This window comes from Mustelus asterias, chromosome 5 (assembly GCF_964213995.1).
Source record: "Mustelus asterias chromosome 5, sMusAst1.hap1.1, whole genome shotgun sequence".
Classification (NCBI taxonomy): Eukaryota; Metazoa; Chordata; class Chondrichthyes; order Carcharhiniformes; family Triakidae; genus Mustelus; species Mustelus asterias.
The window spans coordinates 45,444,139-45,469,896 of NC_135805.1; the positions used below are offsets into that span (position 1 = coordinate 45,444,139).

Below are 25,758 nucleotides of genomic sequence, written 5' to 3' on the forward strand. Positions count from 1 at the left end.
ATACGCTGACAACAACCAGCGCTATCGTGCTACCACCTCTCCCAACTGCTCCGCATTCCCAAAATTTTCAAATGCTTCTCCGACATCCAGTACTGAATGAGCAGAACTTCCTCCAATTAAATATTGGGAAGACCAAACATCACTGCCTTTGGTCTCTCTCACAACCACCGTTCCCTACCCTTCCCTGGCAAAGGTCTGAGGCTGAACCAGACCATTCGCAACATGAGTGTCATAACTACCGCAAGGTGAGCTTCCAAACACATATCCGAGCCATCGCCATGACCATCTCTTTCCACCTCCGTAAAACTGCCCGATTCATCTAATACTGAAATTCTCATCCTGGGAATCCCGTGGATAGTTACTCATTTCCTGTTTCCCCAAAGCCTGTCCATCACCTAGATAAGTCTGGAGTGTGATGGGATATTCTCTACTTCCTGGATGAGTGCAGCTCCAACACTTAAGAAGCTTGACATCCGAAACAAAGCAGCCCACTTGACTAGACTTCAAATAGAGTCTGGTCTCACCTGCAACTTCTGAGAGACAGCAAGGGAACGGGGGTTGCCAATTCAGACTTGGGCGTGGGGGCGATGATGGGGGAGTAGAGAAGTGCCAACTCCGATCGGGAGTGGGGAGGGGACCTCCATGGTTGGGGGGGGGGCGGTGTTTACTCAGGTAACGAACGGGCCATCCTTTGAAGATGGTGTCCTGATCTCTGTGCATCCGGGTTTTGCTGGCATGTTGAAGCCAAACACCATCCCAATATGATGGTGTGAAACACACCCCCTTGATGTTTTTTTTGGCAGTGTGGCAAGATCTGGAGAGAAAACCAGCATGTTTCTCTACAGAGAAACACACAAGTTTTCTTGGCGGATACAACACCCTGCCTTTTTTATGGTAAGATTTAGCTCTATGTTCCTTTTTTCTCCCCCAAAATATTCAAAAAGAAATTGAAGAAATATTTGAGCCCTGCTTTCCAACATTACAGCATAGACCACACTTTAAAAGTACTTTATTGTGTCATGAAAACATATCAGGGAAATCCAAGAAATTATAATATTTTTGGTTGGAAATGTTCTGGTCATATTTTAAGTTAGTAAGATAGTTAAGCCAAAGGACAGCGTGACTGTATGAATTTAAACTGTGCGTTTGATATGTTCCTGAGCCTAACAAGACTGCAAACAGATATTCACCTCAGGCAATTTGATAAGAATAAGTACAGATCATGAATAGATTTGAATGACCTTTTGGAATGGAAAGGGGAGAGTTAGTTCTGAAGGTAGTTAAATTGAGATTGGCTGGAACTGTTTAAAATATTGATACTGTGTAAAGCCATTGTCCTATTTGAGTTGAGATGCAAGTGCAGGGATTTGGGTGGAGTTTGTACGTTCTCCCCCTGTCTGCGAGGGTTTCCTCGGGGTGGTCCGGTTTCCTCGCACATTCCAAAGATGCATGGGTTAGGTTGATTGGTCATGCTAAATTGACCCTTCGTGTCGGGGGGATTAGAAGGATAAATAGGTGGGGGTTACGGGGATAGGACCTGGGTGGGATTGTTGTTGGTGCAGGCTTGATGGGCCAAATGGCTTCCTTCTGCACTGTAGGGATTCTATGATTCTATTTACCTATTTTTCTATTTTAATTTACTGCTCTTTTCCTGTTTCTTAATAAACATTTCCTTTGCTATAAAATTATCGCATGTAGTCGGAGACACATTTTTGGATTTCAAACCTGTCCTCTTACTATACAAATTGCAAACATAGTTGAGGGTAATTGTTTCAAGCTGCCCTTCTGTGATTTAAACAACATAGCGTTTACCATCAGCCATGCCCCTTAACAAGTGACTGTAATGGGCTCTGGGACATCCTGTTCTTGTATAAAATGTTAGATAAATCTAAGCATTTTTTTCCTATTAAAGCAGAAGTGCAAATATAGATTTCAACCCGGTTTTCATAAAATAGAACATAAAAAAGCTACAGCACAAACAGGCCCTTCAGCCTACAAGTTGCGCCGGACATGTCCCTACCTACTAGGCTTACCTATAACCCTCTATCTTACTAACTTCCATAAACTTATCCAAAAGTCTCTGAAAAGACCCTATCGAATCCGCCTCCACCACCACTACCAGCAGCCGATTCCACACATCCACCACCCTCTGAGTGAAATACTTACCCCTAACATCTCCTCTGTACCTACTCCCCAGCACCCTAAACCTGTGACCTCTTGTGGCAACCATTTCAGCCCTGGGTAAAAGCCTCCGAGAATCCACTCTATCAATACCTCTCAACATCTTATACACCTCTAATATCTTTTAAGTTTAAAGTTTTATTTAAAGTTTATTTATTATTTATTAATGCTACAGGTAGGCTTACATTAACACTGCAATGAAGTTACTGTGAAAATACCCTAGTCGCCACACTCCGGCGCCTGTTCGGGTACACGGAGGGAAAATTTAGCATGACCAATGCATGTAACCAGCATGTCCTTTGGACTGTGGGAGGAAACCGGAGCACCCAGAGGAAGCCCAAGCAGACACAGGGAGAACGTGCAGACTCAGCACAGACAGTGACCCAAGCTGGGAATTGAACCCGGGTCCTTGCCGCTGTGTGGCAGTAGTGCTAACCATTGTGCTACCGTGCCGCCTGGTAGCTAATATTCTCAACACATTTAAGCTGAAGGGTAAAGCTGAAGGTCTTTCCAGTTTATATCTGTTGAAAACAAAGTCCCTACCTTCAAATGGATTCCGGTGTTGTCTGCACTCTGTTTGGCCTTTGATTCACTCATCTTCACTTCGTGCACAGCAGTTTTGTCAATGCTCGCCACATTCACCAACAGGAATATATCACCTAATAAACAGTCATCCAACTTTGGCTGCAATGTCTTGGTAAATGGATCAGGATGGCAGCACCAGTGTTCCACCAAGTCACTCCAATTTCCACAAGGCAAAGGTAGAACTCTCTGAAACAACCTACGTGTAAATAAGCATTTCATTAGAGTCTTGGAGCTGCCCCACATTCATGGCTCCTCAACTGCAAAAAAAATAAATACAATCATGACAATTCTCAATTGCAAAGTGATTAATGCAAGACTTACCTCACAGTAAGTTTATTCCATTCCTGACCTCATTACAGCCTGGTCCAAACATGAATAAAAGACCTGAACTCAAGAGATGATTGTGACTGCTCTTGACATCAAGACAGCATTTGACCAAGTGTGGCATCAAGGAGACCAAGCAACACTAAAGTCAATGGGAATCAGGGGGAAAAAACTCTTCACTGGCTGGAGTCATACTCAGCTTAAAGAAAGATCATTGAAGTTGTTAGAGGTCAATCATCTCAGTTCCAGGAAATCACTTAAGGAGTTCCACGGGTTGGTGTTCTAGGCCCAACCATCTTCAGCTGCTTCATCAATGATCTTCCTTCCATCATGAGGTAAGAAGTGGAAATGTTCGCAGATGATTGCACAATGTTCAGCACCATTTGCCACTCCTCACATACTGAAGTGGTCCATGTCCATATCCAGCAAGGCTTGGAGAATATTCAGGCTTGGGCTGATAAATGGCAAGTAACATTTGCACCACACAAATGCCAGGCAACAATCATCTCCAACGAGAGATAATCTAACCATTTCCCCATGACATTTGCTGAATCACCCTCTATCAACATCCGGGGGGATGCCATTGACCAGAAACTGAACTGGACCAGCCATATGAATACTGTGGCTACCAGAACCCATCAGACAGGGGGAAATCTGCAGTGAATAAGTCACCTCCTGATTCCCCAAAGCCTTTCCACCAGGATGTGTGCAGTTCCAACAACACTCAAAAAGCTCAACACCATCCAGGACAAAGCAGCCCACTTAATTGATTCCCCATCCACCGCCTTCAATATCCACTCCCTCTGCCACTGACACACAGTGACAGCAGTGTCTACTATCTCTACAAAATGCACTGCAGCAACTCACCAAAGCTCTTTCAACAACACCCTCCAAGCCAGTGATCTCTACCACCGAGACAAGGGCAGCAGATACACGGGAACACCACCACTTGCAAGTTCCCCTCCAAATCACACATCATCCTGACCTGGAACTCTGTTGCCGTTCCATTATAGTTGCTGAGTCAAAATCTTGGAACTCCCTTCCTAACTACACTGTGGGTGTTCCTCCCAAACATAGACGGCAAGATACAACCATCCTCTGTGGGGAATTATGGACGGGCAATAAATGCTGGCCTTGCCACTTCCCATGAATGAATGAAAAATAAATAAAAGTACATTTCACAAAAAATTAACCACAGTATTAAAGATAAATAGTTCAGAATTTGTACCATTGCAGACAGACTGCCCACGTCACTGCTCATGATAAATCAGATAAGCTGTCAGTGGGAATATCATGCAATGCAGCATCTATTGCTCTGCCGCTGACTAGTCAGCATTTAATGCTACAAAGGCCACCTAATTCCAATTAAGTGGGGACAAGGTTCAGAATTTAGTGTTATTTTCTCTCTTTTAAGTGTCACTAACAGTTATTCAGAGGTTCCAGAGATTTTGACTCCTGTGTCAAACGAACGTTTTTGTTTCTTTGCAATTTCTGCCTGGCAGGAATGTGAGTGTCACACCCGATACAGTGATGGAGAAATGACAGACACAAAATGCATGTTAAACGTTTTCTCGCATTATTGAAAATGTACGATGGTTCTACTTTTAAATTGGTTAGTGTAACCTTCAACTTGACACTGCCACCGGGGCACAATAAACCTCACAGTCTGACACGGTGGCTGTGTTGGTGAGAACATCCACTCCGCCTTCATTCCAATGTGGCCAAACAGGAGATCAGCACTGACTGTCGACGTGTAGAAATGTCAAGGCTCAAGTGAGAACATAAAGGCTCAGTAACCCTGATGAAATGGCAGAAATGCAATTTTGTTTTTATTGAAACCAGTAAAGGGAGAACACTTTAATTTGCAATATCATTAACAATTCTAAAATGAACCAATGTTGCCCGAGGTATGCTGTTCCTTTATATGACCTCCAAACCATAGAGGTGCATTCATGGAGCACCTTTCACAACCTAGGGAGGTCATGCCTGAATAACCTGATTCATATCTTCTCTGTTGAAAGTCACAATTGGATCTGCATCCACCATGCACTCAGGCGGTGCATTCTAGATCTTAACCACTTGTTGCATACAGGTTTTCCTTATGTCAACATTGCTTCTTTTGCAAATCACATTCAATCTCTGCCCTGTGGTTCTCAATCCTTCCACCAATGGGAACAGTATCTACTCTGTCCATGATTTTGAAAACCTCTATCAAATCTCCTCTCAACCTGCTTTAGTCCAAGAAGGACGGCTTCGGTTTCTCCAGTTGATCCACATAACTGAATTTTTTAAAATTCATTTGTGGGACATGGGCGTCGCCGGCTGGCCAGCATTTATTGCCCATCCCTTGTTACCCAAGGGCAGTTGAGAATCAACCACACTGCTGTGGCTCTGGAGTCACATATAGGCCAGACTGGGTAAGGACGGCAGATTTCTTTCCCTAAAGGACATTAGTGAACCAGATGGGTTTTTCCGACGATCGACAATGGTTTCATGGTCATCAGTAGATTCTTAAAGTAACCTGAGTAATCTGATTAATATCTTTCACAAAGTAGTGGCCTGAGGAATATCTATGAATATTATTGAGATCAACATACAGATGGCATTTGATAAACTCCTTCATCAGAGGCTGTTAGCTGAAGTTGAAGCCCGTGAAATCAAAGGCCAACTAGGTTCACCTAGTTGGAAATTGGTTCACTGACAGGAAGCGGAGTAGGGATAATGGGAAGGTACTCTGATTCACAGGATATGACTAGTGGTGTGTAGCAAGGTTCCATTTTGGGGTCACGATTATATGTCGTATTTATGAATGACTTAGACGATGGGAGAGAGAGCCACACACCCAAATTTGCCGAAGACACAAAGATAGGCAGTACTGTAGGCTGCATAGAGGGAAAAACAACATTACAAAACGATACTGATAGATTAAGTGAATGGGCACAATTATGGCAAATGGATTTCAATATAGGCAAATGTGAGGTCACCCATTCAGATGCTAAACAAAAAGACTGAATAATCTCCTTTCCAAATGGTGTGAAAAAGCAAGAAACATTAGGGGTCTAAAGAGACTTGGGGGCCCAGGTACATCGTTGATTTCCTGTCATGAACAGAGTCGTAAAATAATCAAAATCTAGAGCACTAGAATACAAGGGGGTAGAATTCATATAAAACAGCCCTGGTGAGACCACACTGTCAACAGTTCTAGGCACCATACCTTAGAAAGAATATACTGACCTTGGAGAAAGTGTAATACAGATGAGACCTGAACTCCAAAGAGTTAAATTATGAGACAAGAGTACACAAACTCAGGTTGTATTCCCTGAAATTTAGAATATTATGGGTCAATCTGATTAAAGTTTTCAAGTTATTCAGGGCAACAAAAAAGCGCTTCTCTCTCTTTACCCTGTTTCCTTTAGTTGGAGAATCTAGAACCAAGGGAAATAGTCTAAAACGTAGAACCAGACCTTTCAGAAGTGAAGTTAAGAAAGCTCTTCACACAAAGATGTCCAAAGATGTGCGGATTCGGTGCATTGGCCATGCTAAATTGCCCCTTAGTGTCAGGACGACTAAGTGTATGGGGTTAGGTGGATAGGGCCTGGATGGGATTGTGGTCGGTGCAGACTCGATGGGCTGAATGGCCTCCTTCTGCACTGTAGGATTCTATGATTCTATGAAAAGATGATAGAAGTTTGGACCTCTCTTCCATAAACAGCTAGGGTAATTATAAATTTTAAATGTAAGATTGATAGCTTTTTGTTATACAAAGGCAATTACTTGATACAAAGCAAAGGGAGGAATCTGGAGTTAAGTCAGTCATGATTACTATTGAGTGGTGGCAGGACACATCAGATGGTCTGAATGGCCTATTCCTGCTGCTAGATTCCCAAAGTGCTTTGCAGCCAATGAAATGCATTTAGAGTCTAACCATTGTTGTGAAGTAGAGAAACACAGCAGTCAACTTGCGCACAGAAAACTCCTACAAACAGCAATGAGATAAATGATCAAATATTCTGTGTCAATGCTGTTGACTGAGGAATTAAATATTGGTCACCAAACCAGGAGACCTCCCCTGTTCTTCTTTGAAAAGAGTTACACAATCATTTAGAAACATAGAAACATAGAAACCCTACAGTGCAGAAGAAGGCCATTCGGCCCATCGAGTCTGCACCGACCACAATCCCACCCAGGCCCTACCCCCACATATTTTACCTGCTAATCCCTCTAACCTACGCATCCCAGGACTCTAAGGGGCAATTTTTTTTTTAACCTGGCCAATCAACCTAACCCGCACATCTTTGGACTGTGGGAGGAAACCGGAGCACCCGGAGGAAACCCACGCAGACACGAGGAGAATGTGCAAACTCCACACAGACAGTGACCCGAGCTGGGAATCGAACCCGGGACCCTGGAGCTGTGAAGCAGCAGTGCTAACCACTGTGCTACCGTGCCGCCCTACCGGAGACAGGAGACAAGGCCTTGGTTTAACTTCTGTCAAAAAACAGCACCTTCAGCAATGCAGCACTCATTCAGAACTACCCTGAAGTGCCAGTGTAAATTATGGGTGAAATCTTGAGCCCGCGTTCGCCGTCTGTGAGAATGCTGGTGGGGGCTCAAGATCCAGAAGTTGTAGTTCTCAAACATTACCATCAAGCCAGGGGATCAACCCTGGTTCAATGGAGAGAGCAGGAGGGCACGCCAGGAGCAGTACTAGGCAAACCTAAAAATGAGGTGTCAACCTACCAAACAGGACTATTTGCATGCCAAACAGCATAAACAGCAAGTGATAGACAGAACTAAGTGACTCCACAACCAACGGATCAGATCCAAGCTCTGCAGTCTTGCCACATCCAGTCGTGAATGGTGGTGGACAACTAAACAACTCAGTGGATGGAGGAGCCCAGCACATCAGTGCAAAAGATAAGGCTGATGCATTTGTGGAATATTGCCCAGGTATGTCCTAGACACAAAAGCAGGACAAATCCAATTACGGTCCCATCAGTCTACTCTCAATCATCAATACAGTGATGGAAGGGGTCACTGACAGTTTTAAGTTCTAAGTTTATTTATTAATGTCACAAGTAGGCTTACATTAACATTGCAATGACGTTACTGTGAAAATCCCCCAGTTGCCACACACTCCGGCGTCTGCTCAGGCACACAGAGAGAATTCAACATGGCCAATGCACCTAATCACATCTTTCAGACTGTGGGAGGAAACTGGAGCTCCCAGAGGAAACCCAGAGATGGGGAGAATGTGCAGACTCCACACAGACAGTGACTCAAGCCAAGAATCGAACCTCGGTCCCTGGTGCTGTGAGGCAGCAGTGCTAACCACTGGGCCACTACCTGCTCAGCAATAACCTGCTCAGCGACACCCCAGTTTGGGTTTCACCATCAGCTCTTGACCTCAGTACAGCCTTGGTTCAAAGAAGGATAAAAGAGCTAAATTCCGGAGGTGAGAATGACAGCCCTTGTCATCAAGGCCACATTCGACTGAGTGTGGTATCAAGGAGCCCTAGCAAAACTGGAATTAATGGGTATCAGGGGCAAACTCCCCGCTGGTTGGAGTCATTCCTGGCACTATATCTGGTGGAGGGTCAGTCATCTCAGCTCCAGGACATCTCTGCAGGAGTCCCTCAGCGTAGTGTCCTAGGCCCAACCATTTTCAGCTGCTTCATTAATGATCTCCCATTCATCCAAATGAGGATTTCGCCTATGATTGCACAATGTTCAGCACCATTCACGACTCCTCAGATACTGAAGCAACTCATGTTCAAATGCAACAAGATCTGGACAATATCCAGGCTTGGGCTGACAAGTGGCAAGTAACATTCACGCCACACAAACGCCAGGCAATGACCATCACCAATAAGCGACACTTTAACCATCACCCCTTGGCATTTAATGATGTTACCATCACTGAATCCCCCACTGTCAACATCTTTGGGGTTGACCAGAAACTCGACTGGACTCACCACATAAACACAGTGGCTGCAAAGCAAGTCAGAGGCTAAGAATACTGCAGTGAGTAACTCACCTCCTGACTCCTCAAAGCTTATCCACCATCTACAAGGTGCAAGTCAGGATTGTGATTAAATACTCCCCACTTGCCTGGATGGGTGCAGCTCCAATAACACTCAAGAAGCTTGACACCATCCAGGACAAAGCAGCCCACTTGATTGGCACCACATCCACAAATATCCACTCCCTCCACCACCAACGCTTAGTAGCAGTGGTGTGTATTATCTACAAGATGCACTGCAGCAATTCACCAAAGATCCTTAGACAGCACCTTTCAAACCCACCCATCTAGAGGGATTAGGGCAGCAGATACATGGGAACATCACCAGCTGCAAGTTCCCCTCCAAGCCATTCACCACCCTGATTTAGAAATATATATATTTATGTATGTATAAATATGTATATCGCCATTCCTTTGCAGTCCCTGGGTCAAAATCCTGGAATTCCCTCCCTAACGGCATTGTGGCTCAACCCACAGAACATGGACTGCAGCGATTCAAGAAGGCAGTTCACCACCACCTTCTCAAGGGCAACTAGGGATGGGCAATAAATCCTGGCCAGCCAGCGCTGCCCATGTTCCACAAATGAATTTTAAAAATTGAATGATGTATTAATTATACTCCTATACTATGTTTGTTGGCAGATACTTTCCCACTGTCATCCATATGAAAAGTCAATCATAAAGTTCCTTACTGTTTCTGGAGTATGGATTGTCCACAGGTTTGACACTGAAAGACACAGTGTGTCTTAGCCTTCAACGTCTCTATCGCAGTCGGGACCAGCTCTAAAAAGACATGACATATCAATTGCTATTGGATAATATTTGGGATGAATTCTACAAACTTAGATCTCACCATTAAAAGAAAAATAAGATATAAATATTACAAGAAGAAAATGTGTGCAAACTTAACTTTCTCAGTATTTTAAATATAAGTTGTCAACGGTTTAATATACCCCCGATAACCTTCCTACTTAAAGATATTAATAACATGCCACTTAAAAAAGCACAATCTTTTCAGTCAAACACGCTCACAACATTAATAGCCCAAAGTTACATATTATACTACATGTACCATACCCAATACACCCAGCAAACTTTCATTATAACAGTACTTCTTTCCTTTTCCAGGGAAATAACCCTTACCTTTCATGCATTGATATTTCTTCTTTTGAAGCTTTTCAGTAATAATTTGTGACATTTCGTATTAACAATGAGGTGCCTTGTCAATCAAAGTAACATTACACCTGCAAGGCCTGTCCCCTCGAGCCCTGTTTCTATTGCTGTACTGGCACAGTTACACCAAAGTGCCTACCTCACATCTGACGGACAAATATGCTTCAAGCAAAGAATTTACAAAAAAAAAATGGTGATGAACGCACTAGTGGCTGACAGTCCAACTATACATATTTTCACTCCCTGAATAAATTGACTACACAATCCAAAGTCACCTCAGGCATGAGTGAACTATGCTCAACTTAGAAACTGACAGAAACATCATAGACTCCCTTCATCAGATATCATAAGCACACATGAAACAAATTGAGGGGACGTATTGAAAAGAAAACCACAATTACATCTATGGAAATGGCCTGCTCTCACAACCACCAATCACCAATCCAACACTGTGGTGGCGATGGGGGTATCTTGTTCCACTATTTTATTTAGACCACTCACAAACAGATGACAACACGCTGAGTTGTCAGTTTGTTCATGGATTGAAAAGTTGTCCATCAGTTACTAACAAGCAGAGAAATGGGAAGTTACAGTGAGTAATACAGTGAGTGGGCGGCACAGTAGCACAGTGGTTAGCATTGCTGCTTCACAGCTCCAGGGTCCTGGGTTCGATTCCCAGCTTGGGCCACTGTCTGTGTGGAGTTTGCACATTTTCCTCGTGTCTGCGTGGGTTTCCTCCGGGTGCTCCGGTTTCCTCCCACAGTCCAAAGATGTGTGGGTTAGGTTGATTGGCCATACTAAAAAAAACAAATTGCCCCTTAGTGTCCTGGGATGTGTAGATTAGAGGGATTAGCGGGTAAAATATGTAGGAATGTGGGGGTAGGGCCTGGGTGGGATTGTGGTCGGTGCAGCCTCGATGGGCCGAATGGCCTCTTTCTGTACTGTAGGGTTTCTATGATTTCTATGATAATATGCTGACAGACCATGACACCTTCCTCATTCATAATTTGCTTGTTGAGGGATAGCGCTGCATATGAAACTCTAACTTCCAAAAATTAAGCCAGAGGATTAGAACTCTATGCAATTTAACAATTATAAGTGGGAAATTATTTAAGATTTTAGACTTGAGTATAAATTTTTCCTCAAGTTAACTTTATCCTGCAGCACCCTCAGTTGCGTTATGTTTGACATAGAATCATAGAATCCCTACAGTGCAGAAGGCGGCCATCGAGTCTGCCACAACCACAATCCCACCCAGGCCCTATCCCCATAACCCCATGCACTTACTCTAGCTAGTCCCCCTAACACTAACAGGCAATTTAGCGTGACCAATTTAGCATGACCAATCGCACATCTTTGGACTGTGGGAGGAAACCAGAGTACCCGGAGGAAACCCATGCAAACACAGGGAGAACGTGCAAACTCCACACAGTGACCCAAGCCGGGAATCGAACCCGGGTCCCTGGCGCTGTGAGGCAGCAGTGCTAACCACTGTGCCCCATGCCCAGTAGATGAAAGGTTTTTTTGCCCTTCAATGTTGCCCTTCCTCCACGGGAAGCAGTTGGACAGTGAGCATTTGGTGGATATTCAGTCCCTGGGCAGTATCCCATACAAGTTAAATTAATCCTCTAGGCTACATGCGTGCTTACAAACTTCCTGAAGGTGTTAGTGGCATGCAATCAGGAGTAGAAAGTTACTCTGATTTTTCCTGCTCTTTGCCCAAGGATGTAGAGCCCAACAATAACATTACCATTACTGACCATCAGCAGAGGTTCAAATCTGATCACATGCTGCATTTAACCACGACAATCAACCGTGGTAAATCAAACTATGGAATCTCTGAATGAGCTTACACAGTGGGCATAAGCTCTTCCTAATTTGGCATGCTTTTGCCATGTTAATGGTTGACCTGGTCGCATCAATTAAATAACCAGATCAAAATACGGACATGCTTTACTTAAAACTATATTTAGAGTATTTGCTTTGACAAAGGTCATCTGGACTCGAAACCGTTAGCTCTTTTCTCTCCTTACAGATGCTGCCAGACCTGCCGAGATTTTCCAGCATTTCCGCTTTTGGTTATATTTGAAATATGCTCTGTAGCTATATAACACCAAACATCCATGAACAGCGTTGCTACAATAATCTTCATTTAATATTTGAATGCTCAACGTGGGTGAACCATTATATTAGCAAAGAATGGCCCAGGTCAGGAATGGGTTATTTCTAAGATCCAGTCAGAAACCTAAGGTTAACTACCAGTTGTAACCATCTATTATCTATCTATTAGGTGCATTGACCTGAACAGGCGCCAGACTGTGACGACTAGGGGAACTTCATGGCAACTTCATTGCAGTGTTAGTGTAAACCTTACTTGTGACTAATAAATAAACGTTAGCTTTTTAACTTTTAACTTTTCAACTGAACTAATGAATAAATAAAAATGTTGTGGGGTTTTTAAATCACAGAATACTTTGCCCAATAATTTTCACCATAATTTAATTTAGCCAAAAATATAAAAGATGGTCACCTGCAGATCCATCAGTCTGAACTTGCAGCCTCATGTGGAATCCATCTCCCTTAACGTACTGGAGACTGCGGCAGGAGGATGGAACAATTCTGACCCCTACTGGCAAATCTAAGTTCACACATTGCCCCGCAATCTGAAGATGTACGGATGATAGGCCAAGAGTAACTTGCAATTCTGAGTAATTCTCTGGGATGTTTCTGCTCAAAGAAGAATACAATGCATTATTTTATTGACAGCGGTGAAATAAGTTAGTACATTATAACTGACAGATACAGCGTCCAATGTTGAAAGACACCCAAACCTCTGAACACATTATTCTTATCTTTACATGAAGGGTTTTGTGAACATCACTTAATATCAGGTGATAACAGTGCCAAGATTCAACATCATTATACAGATTCAATTAACGGTCAGACAGCATAATAAATCCTTGGTTAGAGGTGACTAGATATTCATTAGCAGTTTCTCTAAATCCTATTATTCACTGTCAGAGATGAAACTTCATTATGAATCAGCTAATAAAACCTAACGACCACAGTGCCATGTTTTAATTTATATGAGTTACCTTGAGCCCAGCCATGGCAAAAGTCAAGACCAATAGGAATACATTAGAAGGAACAATCACAAATTAGGCCAATTTCAGTGAATGCCTGGCTAAATATGGCATGTTTATTTTATTCTCCAGTAAGTACCTATAATCACAGAAAGATATGGGTCAAATAACAAACTCTATCTACATAGCACCTTCGTCAAGGAAAAACATCCCCAGGGCACTTCATGAAGAAATAGTCAGAAAACGAAACCCTAGCCAAAGGTGAGTTAGAACCTTGGTTACTTGGTGAAAAGTCTTAAGGGAAGAGAAGATGGTGGAGAGCTCAAGGAGTGAATGCAAGGACCCAGGTGACTCAATATACAACACCGATGGAAGAGTGATGAAGATAGATACACAAGAGGCTAAAGTCAGAGGAACGGACAGTTCAATTGTGTATTATGGCTGGAAGTTAGAAAGAATGAGATGGGTGAGGTCATGGAGGGCTTCTAACACAAGAATTGGGGTTGTAAACTTGAAGTGCTGAGAACAAATATAAGTCATCAAGGACAGAGATGATGGTAGATAGAGTTTGATGCAGAATGGGATGCAAACTGCAGATCTTTAGTAGGTTGTTGCATAAGGTTAAATCTCACGGGATTCAGGGTGAGGTAGCCAACTGGATATGAAATTGGCTTGATGACAGAAGACAGAGGGTGGTTATACAGGGTTGTTTTTCAAACTGGAGGCCTGTGACCAGCAGTGTGCCTCAGGGATCGGTGCTGGGTCCACTGTTATTTGTCATCTATATTAATGATTGGGCTGTGAATTTAGGAGGCATGGTTAGTAAGTTTGCAGATGACACCAAGATTGGTGGCATAGCGGACAGTGAAGAAGGTTATCTCGGATTGCAACGTGATCTTGATCAATTGGGCCAGTCGGCTGATAAATGGCAGATGGACTTTAGTTTAGATAAATGCGAGGTGATGCATTTTGGTAGATCGAACCAAGGCAGGACCCACTCAGTTAATGGTAGGGTGTTGGGGAGAGTTATAGAACAAAGAGATCTAGGGGTACAGATTCATAACTCTTTGAAAGTGGAGTCACAGGTGAACAGAGTGGTGAAGAAGGCATTCGGCATGCTTGGCTTCATTGGTCAGAACATTGAATACAGGAGTTGGGACATCTTGTTGAAGTTGTACAAGACATTGGTAAGGCCACACTTGAATACTGTGTACAGTTCTGGTCACCCTATTACAGAAAGATATTATTAAACTAGAAAGACTGCAGAAAAGATTTACGAAGCTGCTACCGGGACTTGATGGTTTGAGTTATAAGGAGGCTGGGTGATTGAGACATTTTCCCCTGAGCATAGGAGGCTTAGGGATGATCTTATAGAGGTCTATAAAATAATGAGGGGCATAGATTAGGTAGTCAACATCTTTTCCCAAAGGTAGCGGAGTATAAAATTAGAGGCCATAGGTTTAACGTGAGAGGGGAGAGATACAAAAGGATCCAGAGGGGCAATTTTTTCTCAGAGGGTTGAGCATGTCTGGAATGAGCTGCCAGAGGTAGTAGTAGAGGCGGGTACAATTTTGTCTTTTAAAAAGCATTTAGACAGTTACATGGGTAAGATTGGTAAAGAGGGATATGGGCCAAACATGGGCAATTGGACTAGCTTAACGGTACAAACTGGGCGGCATAGACAAGTTGGGTTGAAGGGCTTGTTTCCATGCTGTTAACCGCAATGACTCTTTGTCTGAGCTAAAATTAATGGAAGGTCAAAAACGAGAGGCCTGGCAGAACACTGAAATGATCATCCCTATCACTAACAAAGGCATGGAGAAAGGCTTCAGCATGATGTGAGTTATGTTAGGGGCAGATATTATGAGTTGGAAAGAGGCAGTCTGTGTGACGAAGCAGATACGGGCGGCGGGGTGCGGAAGCTCAGCTCAGGATCAAATAGAGCACTGCGATTACATACAGCCTAGTTCAGCCCGAGACAGTGAACAAGAGGGAGTAGAATCAGTTAATGATGAGGGTGGAAGTTGATGGCTTTAGTTTTCCCAGTGTTAACTGGAGGACACTGCAGCTGCAGGGCAGTGGAGAGTTTGAGAATGGTGAAGGAAAGGTAAATACCCAGTTTACCACACATGAAAAGCACTTTTATTGCCAACATTTCTTCACCTGCAACAGGAACTGTGTGTATCACTATTTTTTTAAGGTGTAATTGTTGTTGTTTTGTGGTCAAAAGTAATTGCCAATTGTGACATAAATAATCAATGTATATGTTTGTGATCTTAATCGGGGTACAAACATTATCCAGGACACTGGCAGAACTCATCATCCTTCTAATAGTAGTGAGATCTATTGCATCTCCCCGGGCCAGCAATTTACTTACTGAGTTATTGAAAAGTTAACATCTTTCACAGTTCAACACTGCCAATAGGTTCAAGCCCCATTCTACACATGAGCAGAAATCTCAGCTAACACATCTGTCCTAGTCCTAAAGGGATGTTAAATTGTCCATGTGCATCTGGCTTGGTTTTCTCCCAATAAGAACATACCAACTGAAAAACAATTACATTTACTTTTTAAATCCTTGCTGCTCCACCGGAATCCATGGTATAAATTATTCCCATGTTGACACCCCATGTAAGTAAACACTACTTGTCTACCAAGTGTATGTAGAAGCTGTTTTACTGTGGCTGCAATGCATCCATCAGTGAATTGTCAATTTAGAAACACGTTTCTAAATGTGCCCTGCCAGTGTGTATAGTCATTAAAGAAAAGGATTACCCAATTATCAAGTGGCCGCTTTGCGTGCTGCCTCTGATCTCTAAGAAGAGCCCTGGCTGCATGACTTGTCTCTGCATTTCCCTCTGCAGCACTGCGGGCCACAGTGGATTTCAGGAAATCCCGAATCAAATAGAACAAAGTAACAATCAGCCAGCGCGCGGCTCCCTCCAGCCGACACCGGCCCGGGCGCATGCGCGTACCTCCCTCCAGCCGACGCCGGCTTGAGCGCATGCGCGTTGCTCCAGCAGGCCGTCGGCTTCAGCGAATGCGCACACGCTAATACCCGTCCAACCTCCCCCCAAGGAAGAGGCGCAGTCAGGAAAACCCATTCTCACACAGCGCCCACTGCGGCTGGGAGGGTGCATCGACTGAGAAATTAGGCTCTGCTTGTTTGAAGGGAATGTCAGGTTTTGTTGTAAATATGAATGAATGAATGAATGTATGTCACAGAAACTCACCCCAGCCAGTCTACCCCAGCTAGTCTGACATCTTTACAAGAAAGATGATGGACACACAACAAACAATGTCTTCATTTGACACATCTTTGCAGATGGTTGAAGAGACCAGTTCTTGAGGGACAGATAAAGGCAAAGATGCTGGATGCTGGAATCTGAAACAAAAACAGAAAATACTGGAAAATCTCACAGCCTAAGGGGCAAAGTGCTAATACCCAGGGGGCACCTTGGCACTTCCCACCGGGCATAAGGCAGTACCAAGGGGGCGGGGCCTGTTGGTGGATAGAGCCTTTGGGGGCGATTCGTGGGGGTGGGAAGGGGTCCCACTGCCACTCTGCATTTGGGCTGAGTGACAGAGGGAGGGTGGCCAGTGATGGGGGCTGGCCATCAGAGTGGGGGGGGGGGGGTGGTGGGAGAGTCGTCGCTACGAGAGGGGGGGTCAGCACTGTGCGGGGTGTGATTTGGGACTGCTGGGGCAGAAGATCGAGGCATTCCAGGATGGCAGGGGGGTGTCAAGGTTGGCCTGGACATGTCCGGGAGACCAGCAACCAGGCCATAAGGGGGTGAGAGGGCCGGCATTGCGGGGGTCGTAGGGCTGGTCAGCGATCGAGCTGGCCAGCAATCAGGAATGATGTGGAGATGCCGGCGTTGGACTGGGGTAAGCACAGTAAGAAGTCTCACAACACCAGGTTAAAGTCCAACAGATTTATTTGGTAGCAAATACCATAAGCTTTCGGAGCACTGCTCCTTCGTCAGATGGAGTGGATATCCACTCCATCTTAGATCTTAGAATCTTAGAATCCCTACAGCACAGAAAGAGGCCATTCGGCCAATCGAGTCTGCACCGACCACAATCCCACCCAGGCCCTCCTCCCATATCCCTACATATTTTACCCACTAATCCCTCTAACCTATGCATCCCAGGACACTAAGGGCAATTTTTAGCTTGGCCAATCAACCTAACCCGCACATCTTTGGACTGTGGGAGGAAACCGGAGCACCTGGAGGAAACCCACGCAGACACGAGGAGAATGTGCAAACTCCACACAGACAGTGACCCAAGCCGGGAATCGAACCCAGGTCCCTGGAGCTGTGAAGCAGCAGTGCTAACCACTGTGCTACCGTGTTGATTGGCCAAGCTAAAAATTGCCCTTAGTGTCCTGGGATGCATAGGTTAGAGGGATTAGTGGGTAAAATATGTAGGGATATGGGAGTAGGGCCTGGGTGGGATTGTGGTCGGTGCAGACTCGATGGGCTGAATGGCCTCTTTCTGTGCTGTAGGGATTCTAAGATCTAAGATGGAGTGGATATCCACTCCATCTGATGAAGGAGCAGTGCTCCGAAAGCTTATGGTATTTGCTACCAAATAAACCTGTTGGACTTTAACCTGGTGTTGTGAGACTTCTTACAGCAATCAGGAAGCCAGCAGACAGGGGTCACCGCACATGCACCGATCTCGGCGCTGACAGGTCGGCGCATATGCAGTGGCCCGCTCAGCATTATTCTGCCGGCCTCTCCAGTGGGAATAGGCTCCGCCCACTGATTTCTGGAGTGAATCACGCTCGTGCACTCTGCAGTGCACAGAGTGTGGGAGATTCATTTTGAAAATCTCTCTGAAAAAACCAGCATGATTTACTCCAGCTCTCACGTGAATTCGACACTTCAAATTTTTTTGGGAGAATCGCCCCCCCAATATGTTTGCACGAGAGAAGGTGCAGAGGAGATTAACCAGGATGTTGCCTGGGCTGGAGCGTTTCAGCTATCAAGAAAGATTGGATAGGCTGTGGATGTTTCCCTTGGAGCAGAGACGGCTGAGGGGGGACCTGATTGACGTGTATAAAATTGTGGGGCATTGATAGGGTGGATAGGAAGGAACTTTTCCCCTTAGTAGAGAGGTCAATAACAAGGGGGCATAGATTTAAGTTAAGGGCAAGAGATTTATAGGAGATGTGAAGAAAAACTTCTTCACCCTGAGGGTGGTGGGAATCTGGAACACACTGCCTGAAAGGGTGGTAGAGGTAGGAACCCTGACAACATTTAAGAAGTATTTAGATGAGCACTTGAAATGCCAAAGCATACAAGGTCACCGGCCAAGAACTGGAAAATTGGATTCGAATAGACAAATGCTTAATGCCCAGTATGGACATGATGGACCAAAGGGCTTCTTTCTTTGCTGTAAAACTCTATGACTTTAATATATATGGGCATAGTAAAGGTCCAAGCTAGGCACTGTCTTCATGCTTCCTTCTACACAGCGCTCTGTCCAATGCCACACTGATCCCTAGATGCAAGTCATGTGTTCTTGTGTTATTGTGGAGTGGTACTGTACTCAGTCTCACAATAATCTTTTATGTGCTAGACCCTTAATCAATACCTCCCCACAAGTCTCCATAAATCCTTACCAATGTATTTACAAGTCTCTGAGTTCATAGGTTCAGACAGTCTGGAGGCCTTATAACCCTTCCATATCTTGTTCTCACTACTGTCGGAGGAGTGTTATCGCTGCAATTAAACTTTGTTGAATTAGAGGTTGTTCTGGCAACTGGGTGTCTTCTTCACTTTCTTTCCACTGTACAGTGGGAGGGACTCTTCAAGGGAGGAGGAGGCTCCTCCTGTTTCTCCTGATCATACTTCTGGGGAGCCAACCAGGTATGACCAGGGTTGGTCATTGTTTTTCAGGATGATAGTGCCCTCTCTCTCTCTTGAGGTCTTTAATTCAGAACTTGGTGTCCTTTTGTAGTTGTGGCAAGTGCCTGATATGGTACCTTTTGTTGTGGCTTCTACCTGTCATATTGCTGTCTACCTTGGAAGTATTGGTGATCCTTCAACAGGTTTGGGAGTTGTTTGTGGAGTTTGTGAAAGCCTGTGTTTTTCAGGAGTCTGGGGCTAGGCCACATTGTAATGGGGTGAACCTGCAAGTTAACAGCGCTGTTTGGGAGTCTTTGTTCTTTTTTGGGAGGGTTGTTATGGTGCGGAGACTCTTTCAGCCTTCCCATTTGACTGTGGTATTTTAGGGAGCTGGTAAATTGGTGGAAGTCGGACATGGTGGTAAAGTGCGTAGAGCACTGATTTTGGAATTGTGGGCTGTTATCGGACACAATCTCATTCGGGTGAGTGATTTAAAAACACCTCTTCTAGTATTTTAATTACTGACCATGGAAAGGTCCATTGACCTTGGGTGGGATTTTATAGTTTCGGGACAAGCGAGACCATAAAACCCACCCTTAATCTCAAGCACTAATGGACAGATTTCAACGAAACCTGGTAACAGATGTATGGGCCAAGGGAGAACCAATTCGTTTTTGGTGAAGACCTATAGCCAGATCTGGAACTCGGTATTTTTTAAAGAATCTGTTAATGTTGGGAAATGGAGTGAATTGACTTTGTTTAATAATGGAGTGGGTTACTTTATTTAGGATGCTGCGCATTATCTCAGTTGCTGTGATGAAATTTATCACAAATTTGTCAAAATGTGAGCAGAGTTTTCATAGCAGGTTGAAGAATCATGTTGGACTCAAAACATTAACTCTGTTTCTCCCTCTACAGGTGCTGCTGAATTTCCAGCACTTCATGTTTTCATTTCAGAACTTCAGCCTCCGTGGTATTTTGCTTTTATTTTAGAGCAGGTTGTTGGATGCGGATTGGGGTGAAGCCTCCACAATGAGATGGAAGCTCTTAATGAAAGAATTTATTTTTTCAGCTTTGTAGCTGCAGAGGATCAAATAGGCAGGGAAAGGCCTCAAGGAAGAGCTGCATAATTGCTGAGATAACACAACTTGGGTGGAGGTATGCATTCTACTAAATGCACTCTTCACTTGATTTTGTTTTGAATTTGTTTTGAATTGTTTTGACTCTAAACTCAAGGGAAAATGATGTAATGAAAGGACATGTGACCTCCCACAAGTTCTGCCTTGTCATAAGCCAATGCAACTTGGTTACCACGGGGGCAGAGTGCCCAGGTCAAATATTATTGAAATGCACATGCCAGGTTTAACACATGAAAACAAAGGTGGAAGCAAATGTTCTTGTCATTGTGGATCTTCTGTCTCAGAGACTTGCCAAGTCATGTCACTGTAAGAGAAAATAAAAGAGAGACATAATTTGAACAGGAATAGAAACAGCGGGGGGAATCTGGGACAGAGAGACAATAGTGGCTGCAAGCAGCTGGGAAAAGACTGTTCTGTGTTAGCGACCAGGCGGAATGCTGATGGCAGCTGGTCCTCTAGCCAATGAGCCAACAAGGATTTAAGAACTCTAAGAGATTTATCCAGTCAAGACCAGGGGAAGGAACCATTTGACTGTGGTATCTTAGGGTGCTGCTAAGTTGGTGGAAGCCAAGTGGTAAAGTGCGCAAAGCAGTGATTTTAAAATTGTGGGCTCTTATCGGACATTCGGGTGAGTGATTTGAAAACATCTCTTCCAGTATTTTAATTACTGACCTGTGCTGTGCTGCTGGAGGTCGATTTGGGATCTCTTGGAAGACTGAAAGAAATGGTTTTTCACAGATGCTGGATGTTACAACTCAGTGAAATGGGGAAAAGTGAACCTATCAGAAGCTGAGAGTAACTTGGACTTTTTTCTGAGAGGATTGCAATTCTGTGGAAAGCATGCATGTGTGCAGTGGTGGTGGAGGCGGGTGGGGCAGGTTTATTGGTCACATTAAGATATTAATAAAGGTTTAGAGTATTAGTTGCTTATTAAGTAATGTTCAGTTGTATTGCTTCTAGTTTGCTTGTTATAGTAAAAGTCTGAAAATCTGGAATCTTGTTGTGCAGTTCCTTCAAATCGGTCACTGGGAATTAAAGTTTTATTAAAAGCCAACAGTCTCTACAAGGATTGTAACAGGATTCAGTATGTCAAGAGAGAAAACCTTATTTAGAAAATGAGGTGCAAATTCACATCTTGTTTCATGCATAAACTGTGTATTAGAAGATCACAACAGCTTCTGCTTCATCAGGCACTGGCCATTAGCCAACAGCATTCTCAACTATTCTCACCAGATATAATGAGATGAGGGATATAAGCAGTTCCCAAGAAGTGATTGTGTAACATATGGAGAAACATTTAACAATAATTTAACAGCCAGCCAAACCTCCATGTTTCAGATATAATCATTGAGACCAGTTGGGACTAGCCTCCGTGTAATGACTTTAATGAGGCCCACAATGTGGACCTCTTGGAATCCGAGCTCTGTGATTAAGGCAGTAATGGCTTTTCTAATCAGGGAGCCCTGCATGTGTACATAATGTGGAATGTCAGGGTTACTGGCACTCCAGACTTATATTCTGTTCGAGGAAGTACCTGTCTGAGTGTTGCTTATTACATAAATAAATATTAAATTGGTGAAGGAACACTTGCCTCAGAGGAATCATTTCACTCAGTATCAACAATTAGGCCGCAACTTCACCGTCCTGCCCACCACAGGAATCGTAACCAGCAAGGGGCAGGCCATGTTGATCTCGGGCGGGATTTTACTGTTTCAGGACAGGCGAGGTCATAAAATCCCATCCTCAAACTATGTAACAGTAAGAGAAAAAAAAACAACTGACACCATTTTCAGTGGGTAGCAGCTACCAATTCTCATGCTTCAATTGCTTGGGTTTTGTGACCATTTTCTCCAACTTCCTCTTCTTCCATCCTCTCCTGAATGTATTGTGGGTGTTCAGTCCCACGATGTTTTATCCAAATAGCCTTCTTTCATGCATGTACATGGAAAGTTACTGTCAATGGGCTTGTTGGCAGTGAAGGCATCATAGCAAAGTCCAGTAATTTCTTCAGCAGACACCACAGGCAAGATTTTAACCTCCATAACACATCGGCCCGAATTCTCCGGTCCCACTGCCGCTGCCAGAGAGGACAGAGAATTTGGCACTCAGCCAAGTCTCCATTCACTGCAGCGGGACAGGAGAATCCTGCTCATCGGCCCCATATCATAGAATCATACCATTCGGCCCATCGAGTCTGCATCAATTCTCCAAAAGAGCATCCCACCCAGGCCCTCCCCTCTGCCCTATATGGCAGTAACACCACACATGTACCATGGCTAATCTATCTAATTTGCACATCTTTGGACTGTCCAAACATTTCGACAGAGCCACTGAGTCACACTCAGCTTTAGGAATTTAAACTTTCCTTTTATTCGTTCTTGAAAAATGAGCATCCATGGCATGGCCATCATTTATTATCCATCCTCGCTGGCTTTGAGAAGATGGCAGTGAGTCACCTCCTTGAACCGCTACAGTCCAAATGGTGCAGATATGCCCACAGTGCGTTATTTGGTTTGATGCTACTGAATGGCTCGTAAGGCCATTTCAAAGGGTATTTAAGTGCCAACCACATTGCTATGGGTCTAAAGTCACATGTAGTACAGACCGGTTATGAGTGGCAGATTTCCTCCCCTTGGTGGGATTTGTACTCGTGTCTCCGCAGCATTAGTCCCTCCATGAACATAGAAAGATTGCACTGTGTCACCACCCCTGACAGACCAGTTTTCAAGGAAAGGGCGAGGATGGACCTGACACCCTTCTTCATTAATACGACTGAGTATTAAATTATTAGTGGACCAGATGGGTTTTTTTTTTACAACAATCAGCAAAGGTTTCATGGTCCAGCATTAATTCCAGAATTGTATTGAATTCAAATTTCGCCATCTGCCATGGTGGGATTCAACCTTGAGTCCCCAGAACATTACTCTGGGTCTCTGGATTACCAGTCCAGTGACAGTACCATTAAACCACCACCTCCCCACAACTTAGGTGCATTGTTTTATAATAGGGTCATCCTTTTAGGATAAAGATCAGGAGAATTATTTTCTCTCAAAGTGTGCGTCTTTGGAACTCAGCTTCAGTGTTTAATTTTGTTTGATAAAATCCCTATGAAACATTTTGAGATATTTTACTATGCTAAAAGAACTATTACATAAGTTGTGTTAATAGAGTTGAAAGTCGTGTTGCCATGATAATTTCTACGTTTGAGTTGTATTTACCCACTTGAATATTGGCATTGTGCCAAATGTCTCATCCAACCTGTGTCATGCATTCCATCAGACCAGAACAATCTGCCAACCTTTTGCAATATGGTAATTAAAGAAATGCTACTATTATGGAAGGTGGTGGTTTGAAGAGCAGAATTTGGTTTATTTTGTGACTTTTTGTTCACCAATCCAAAATATAAGCAGTATTCTAACAGTAATTTCTATTTCTATCAGTATCTATTAAAGATCTTGCTGTTGTATTAAAAGAAACTGATAGCCAAGTTCTGCACACACGAGGACGGCCTCAACCGGGATATTGGGTTCATGTCACACTATTTGTAACCCCCACAGTTGAGTGGACCTGCAGAGTTTCACTGGCTGTCTTGTCTGGAGACAATACACATCTTTTTAGCCTGTCTTGATGCTCTCTCCACTCCCATTGTTTTGTTTCTTAAAGACTTGATTAGTTGTAAGTATTCGCATTCCAACCATTATTCATGTAAATTGAGTCTGTGTCTTTATATGCCCTGTTTGTGAACAGAATTCCCACTCACCTGAAAAAGGGGCTTAGAGCTTCGAAAGCTTGTGTGGCTTTTGCTACCAAATAAACCTGTTGGACTTTAACCTGGTGTTGTTAAACTTCTTACTGTATTAAAAGACAGCAGCTGACTACCCATTGTCATCACCAGTGTCTGCTTTAAATAACCATTCATCCCTCATCAACTCCAGTGAGACTAGCATCATCTTTTTTACAAATAGTTACACCTTTGTATGCAGAACAAACATCAGACGAGTTGCTGCTGATAGGCCTTTGCAAACATCATTAGGAACAGATAATAAAATTTGTCTGATCAATGTTTCTTTGTTGCTTGACCTATTGGCCCAATGCTTCCATTGTGCAGAATGGCACTGGAGGATGGAGGTGGCAGTGGGGGGGATGCTACTCATCACATCAACCATTTTATGGCCGATGACATGGACAGCGTATTATCAGGGTCTTGATAATTGACCTAGTAAGACGCCCAATTGACAATGATCTATTTAAATATGGCATGTGGTCTGCCGACTTTGGCACTCATCCACCTCCCCCACATTATGGGGTTGCGATCAGGGATGATTAGGAAGGTGGTGGGGTGGACAGACGCCCTATTTTATGTGCCCGCATCCTCACTGAAAACACACTCAGAGGGGACACGTAAAATGCAGCCCATTCTTCCCATTCACACACCAATCTTTGAAATCATTGGATCTCATTCTAAGTATAAAATACCACAACAATTTATTTTACAAAAAAATGAATAAGCACTTAAGTAACAGCCAATAATTTAATTTTAATTTAACCAAAAACAGACAGCTTTTGCAGTTAACTGTTTGAACAAATCAGAAGATTAGTATTAAGGTAGCTCTTTTGACACCAATCAAGTAAACAAACTCAAATTAACTTAGGGACAAAGTAAAAGGGGCAGCTCCCCAAAAGGAAGGGGGGAACAGCCCGAACCAAAAACAAAGTCGAAAGGAAACTTAAAACGTCAAACCAAAAGGTGATTATCGGGGTCGATAATACACCCCAGCCACTGCGGCGCCCAGCGGTCGCGGAAGGCGTCAACCGCGCCCGTGGACACCGCATGCTCCCTCTCCAGAGACACCTGGCCGCGAATGTAGCCGCGGTAGAGGGGCCGACAGTAGATTAGTATTAAGGTACAGCTTTGCAAATAACTTCAAAATAGCTGTTTTTTTTTCTTCCAGCTTCTTAGCACGGTAACTTACGGTAACTTAAACTTATCTTTAAAGAATCATGTAATGAGACACTGTGGGTAGAGTTCAGAAACAGGAAGGGGGCAGTCGCTATGATGGGGGTGTACTACAGGCCTCCCAACAGCCCACGGGAAGTTGAAGAACAGATATGTAAGCAGATTCTGGAGAGATGTAGAAATAATAGGGTTGTAGTGTTGGGCTGCAGTGGGAGACTTTAATTTTCCTTGTACTGACTGGAAATCCCTTAGGGCTAGGGGTCCAGATGGCGAGGAATTTGTTGATTGTGTCCAGAAAGGTTTTTTGGAGCAATATGTAGATAATTCGACAAGAGAGGGAGCTGTATTGGACCTGGTACTCGGGAATGAGCCCAGCCAGGTCATCAAAATTGCAATGGGTGAACATGTGGTGAACAGTGACACAACTCCGTAAGTT

At 43.8% G+C, this 25,758-nt stretch overlaps 1 protein-coding gene across 1 annotated transcript in view; it reads right to left on the reverse strand.

The window, feature by feature from the left end:
• ube3d (ubiquitin protein ligase E3D) overlaps nucleotides 1-16,358 on the reverse strand; it is a 165,755-nt gene extending 149,397 nt beyond the window's left edge. The window contains exons 1-4 of the mRNA XM_078212474.1: nucleotides 16,144-16,358; nucleotides 12,816-13,012; nucleotides 9,805-9,895; nucleotides 2,725-2,962 (exon numbers count right to left, since the gene is read on the reverse strand). Of these exons, the coding sequence (XP_078068600.1) occupies nucleotides 2,725-2,962; nucleotides 9,805-9,895; nucleotides 12,816-13,012; nucleotides 16,144-16,220 (603 nt within the window). The 5' untranslated portion in view covers nucleotides 16,221-16,358. The remainder of the gene's footprint in view (nucleotides 1-2,724; nucleotides 2,963-9,804; nucleotides 9,896-12,815; nucleotides 13,013-16,143) is intronic.
• Between the last annotated feature and the right edge of the window lie 9,400 nt (nucleotides 16,359-25,758).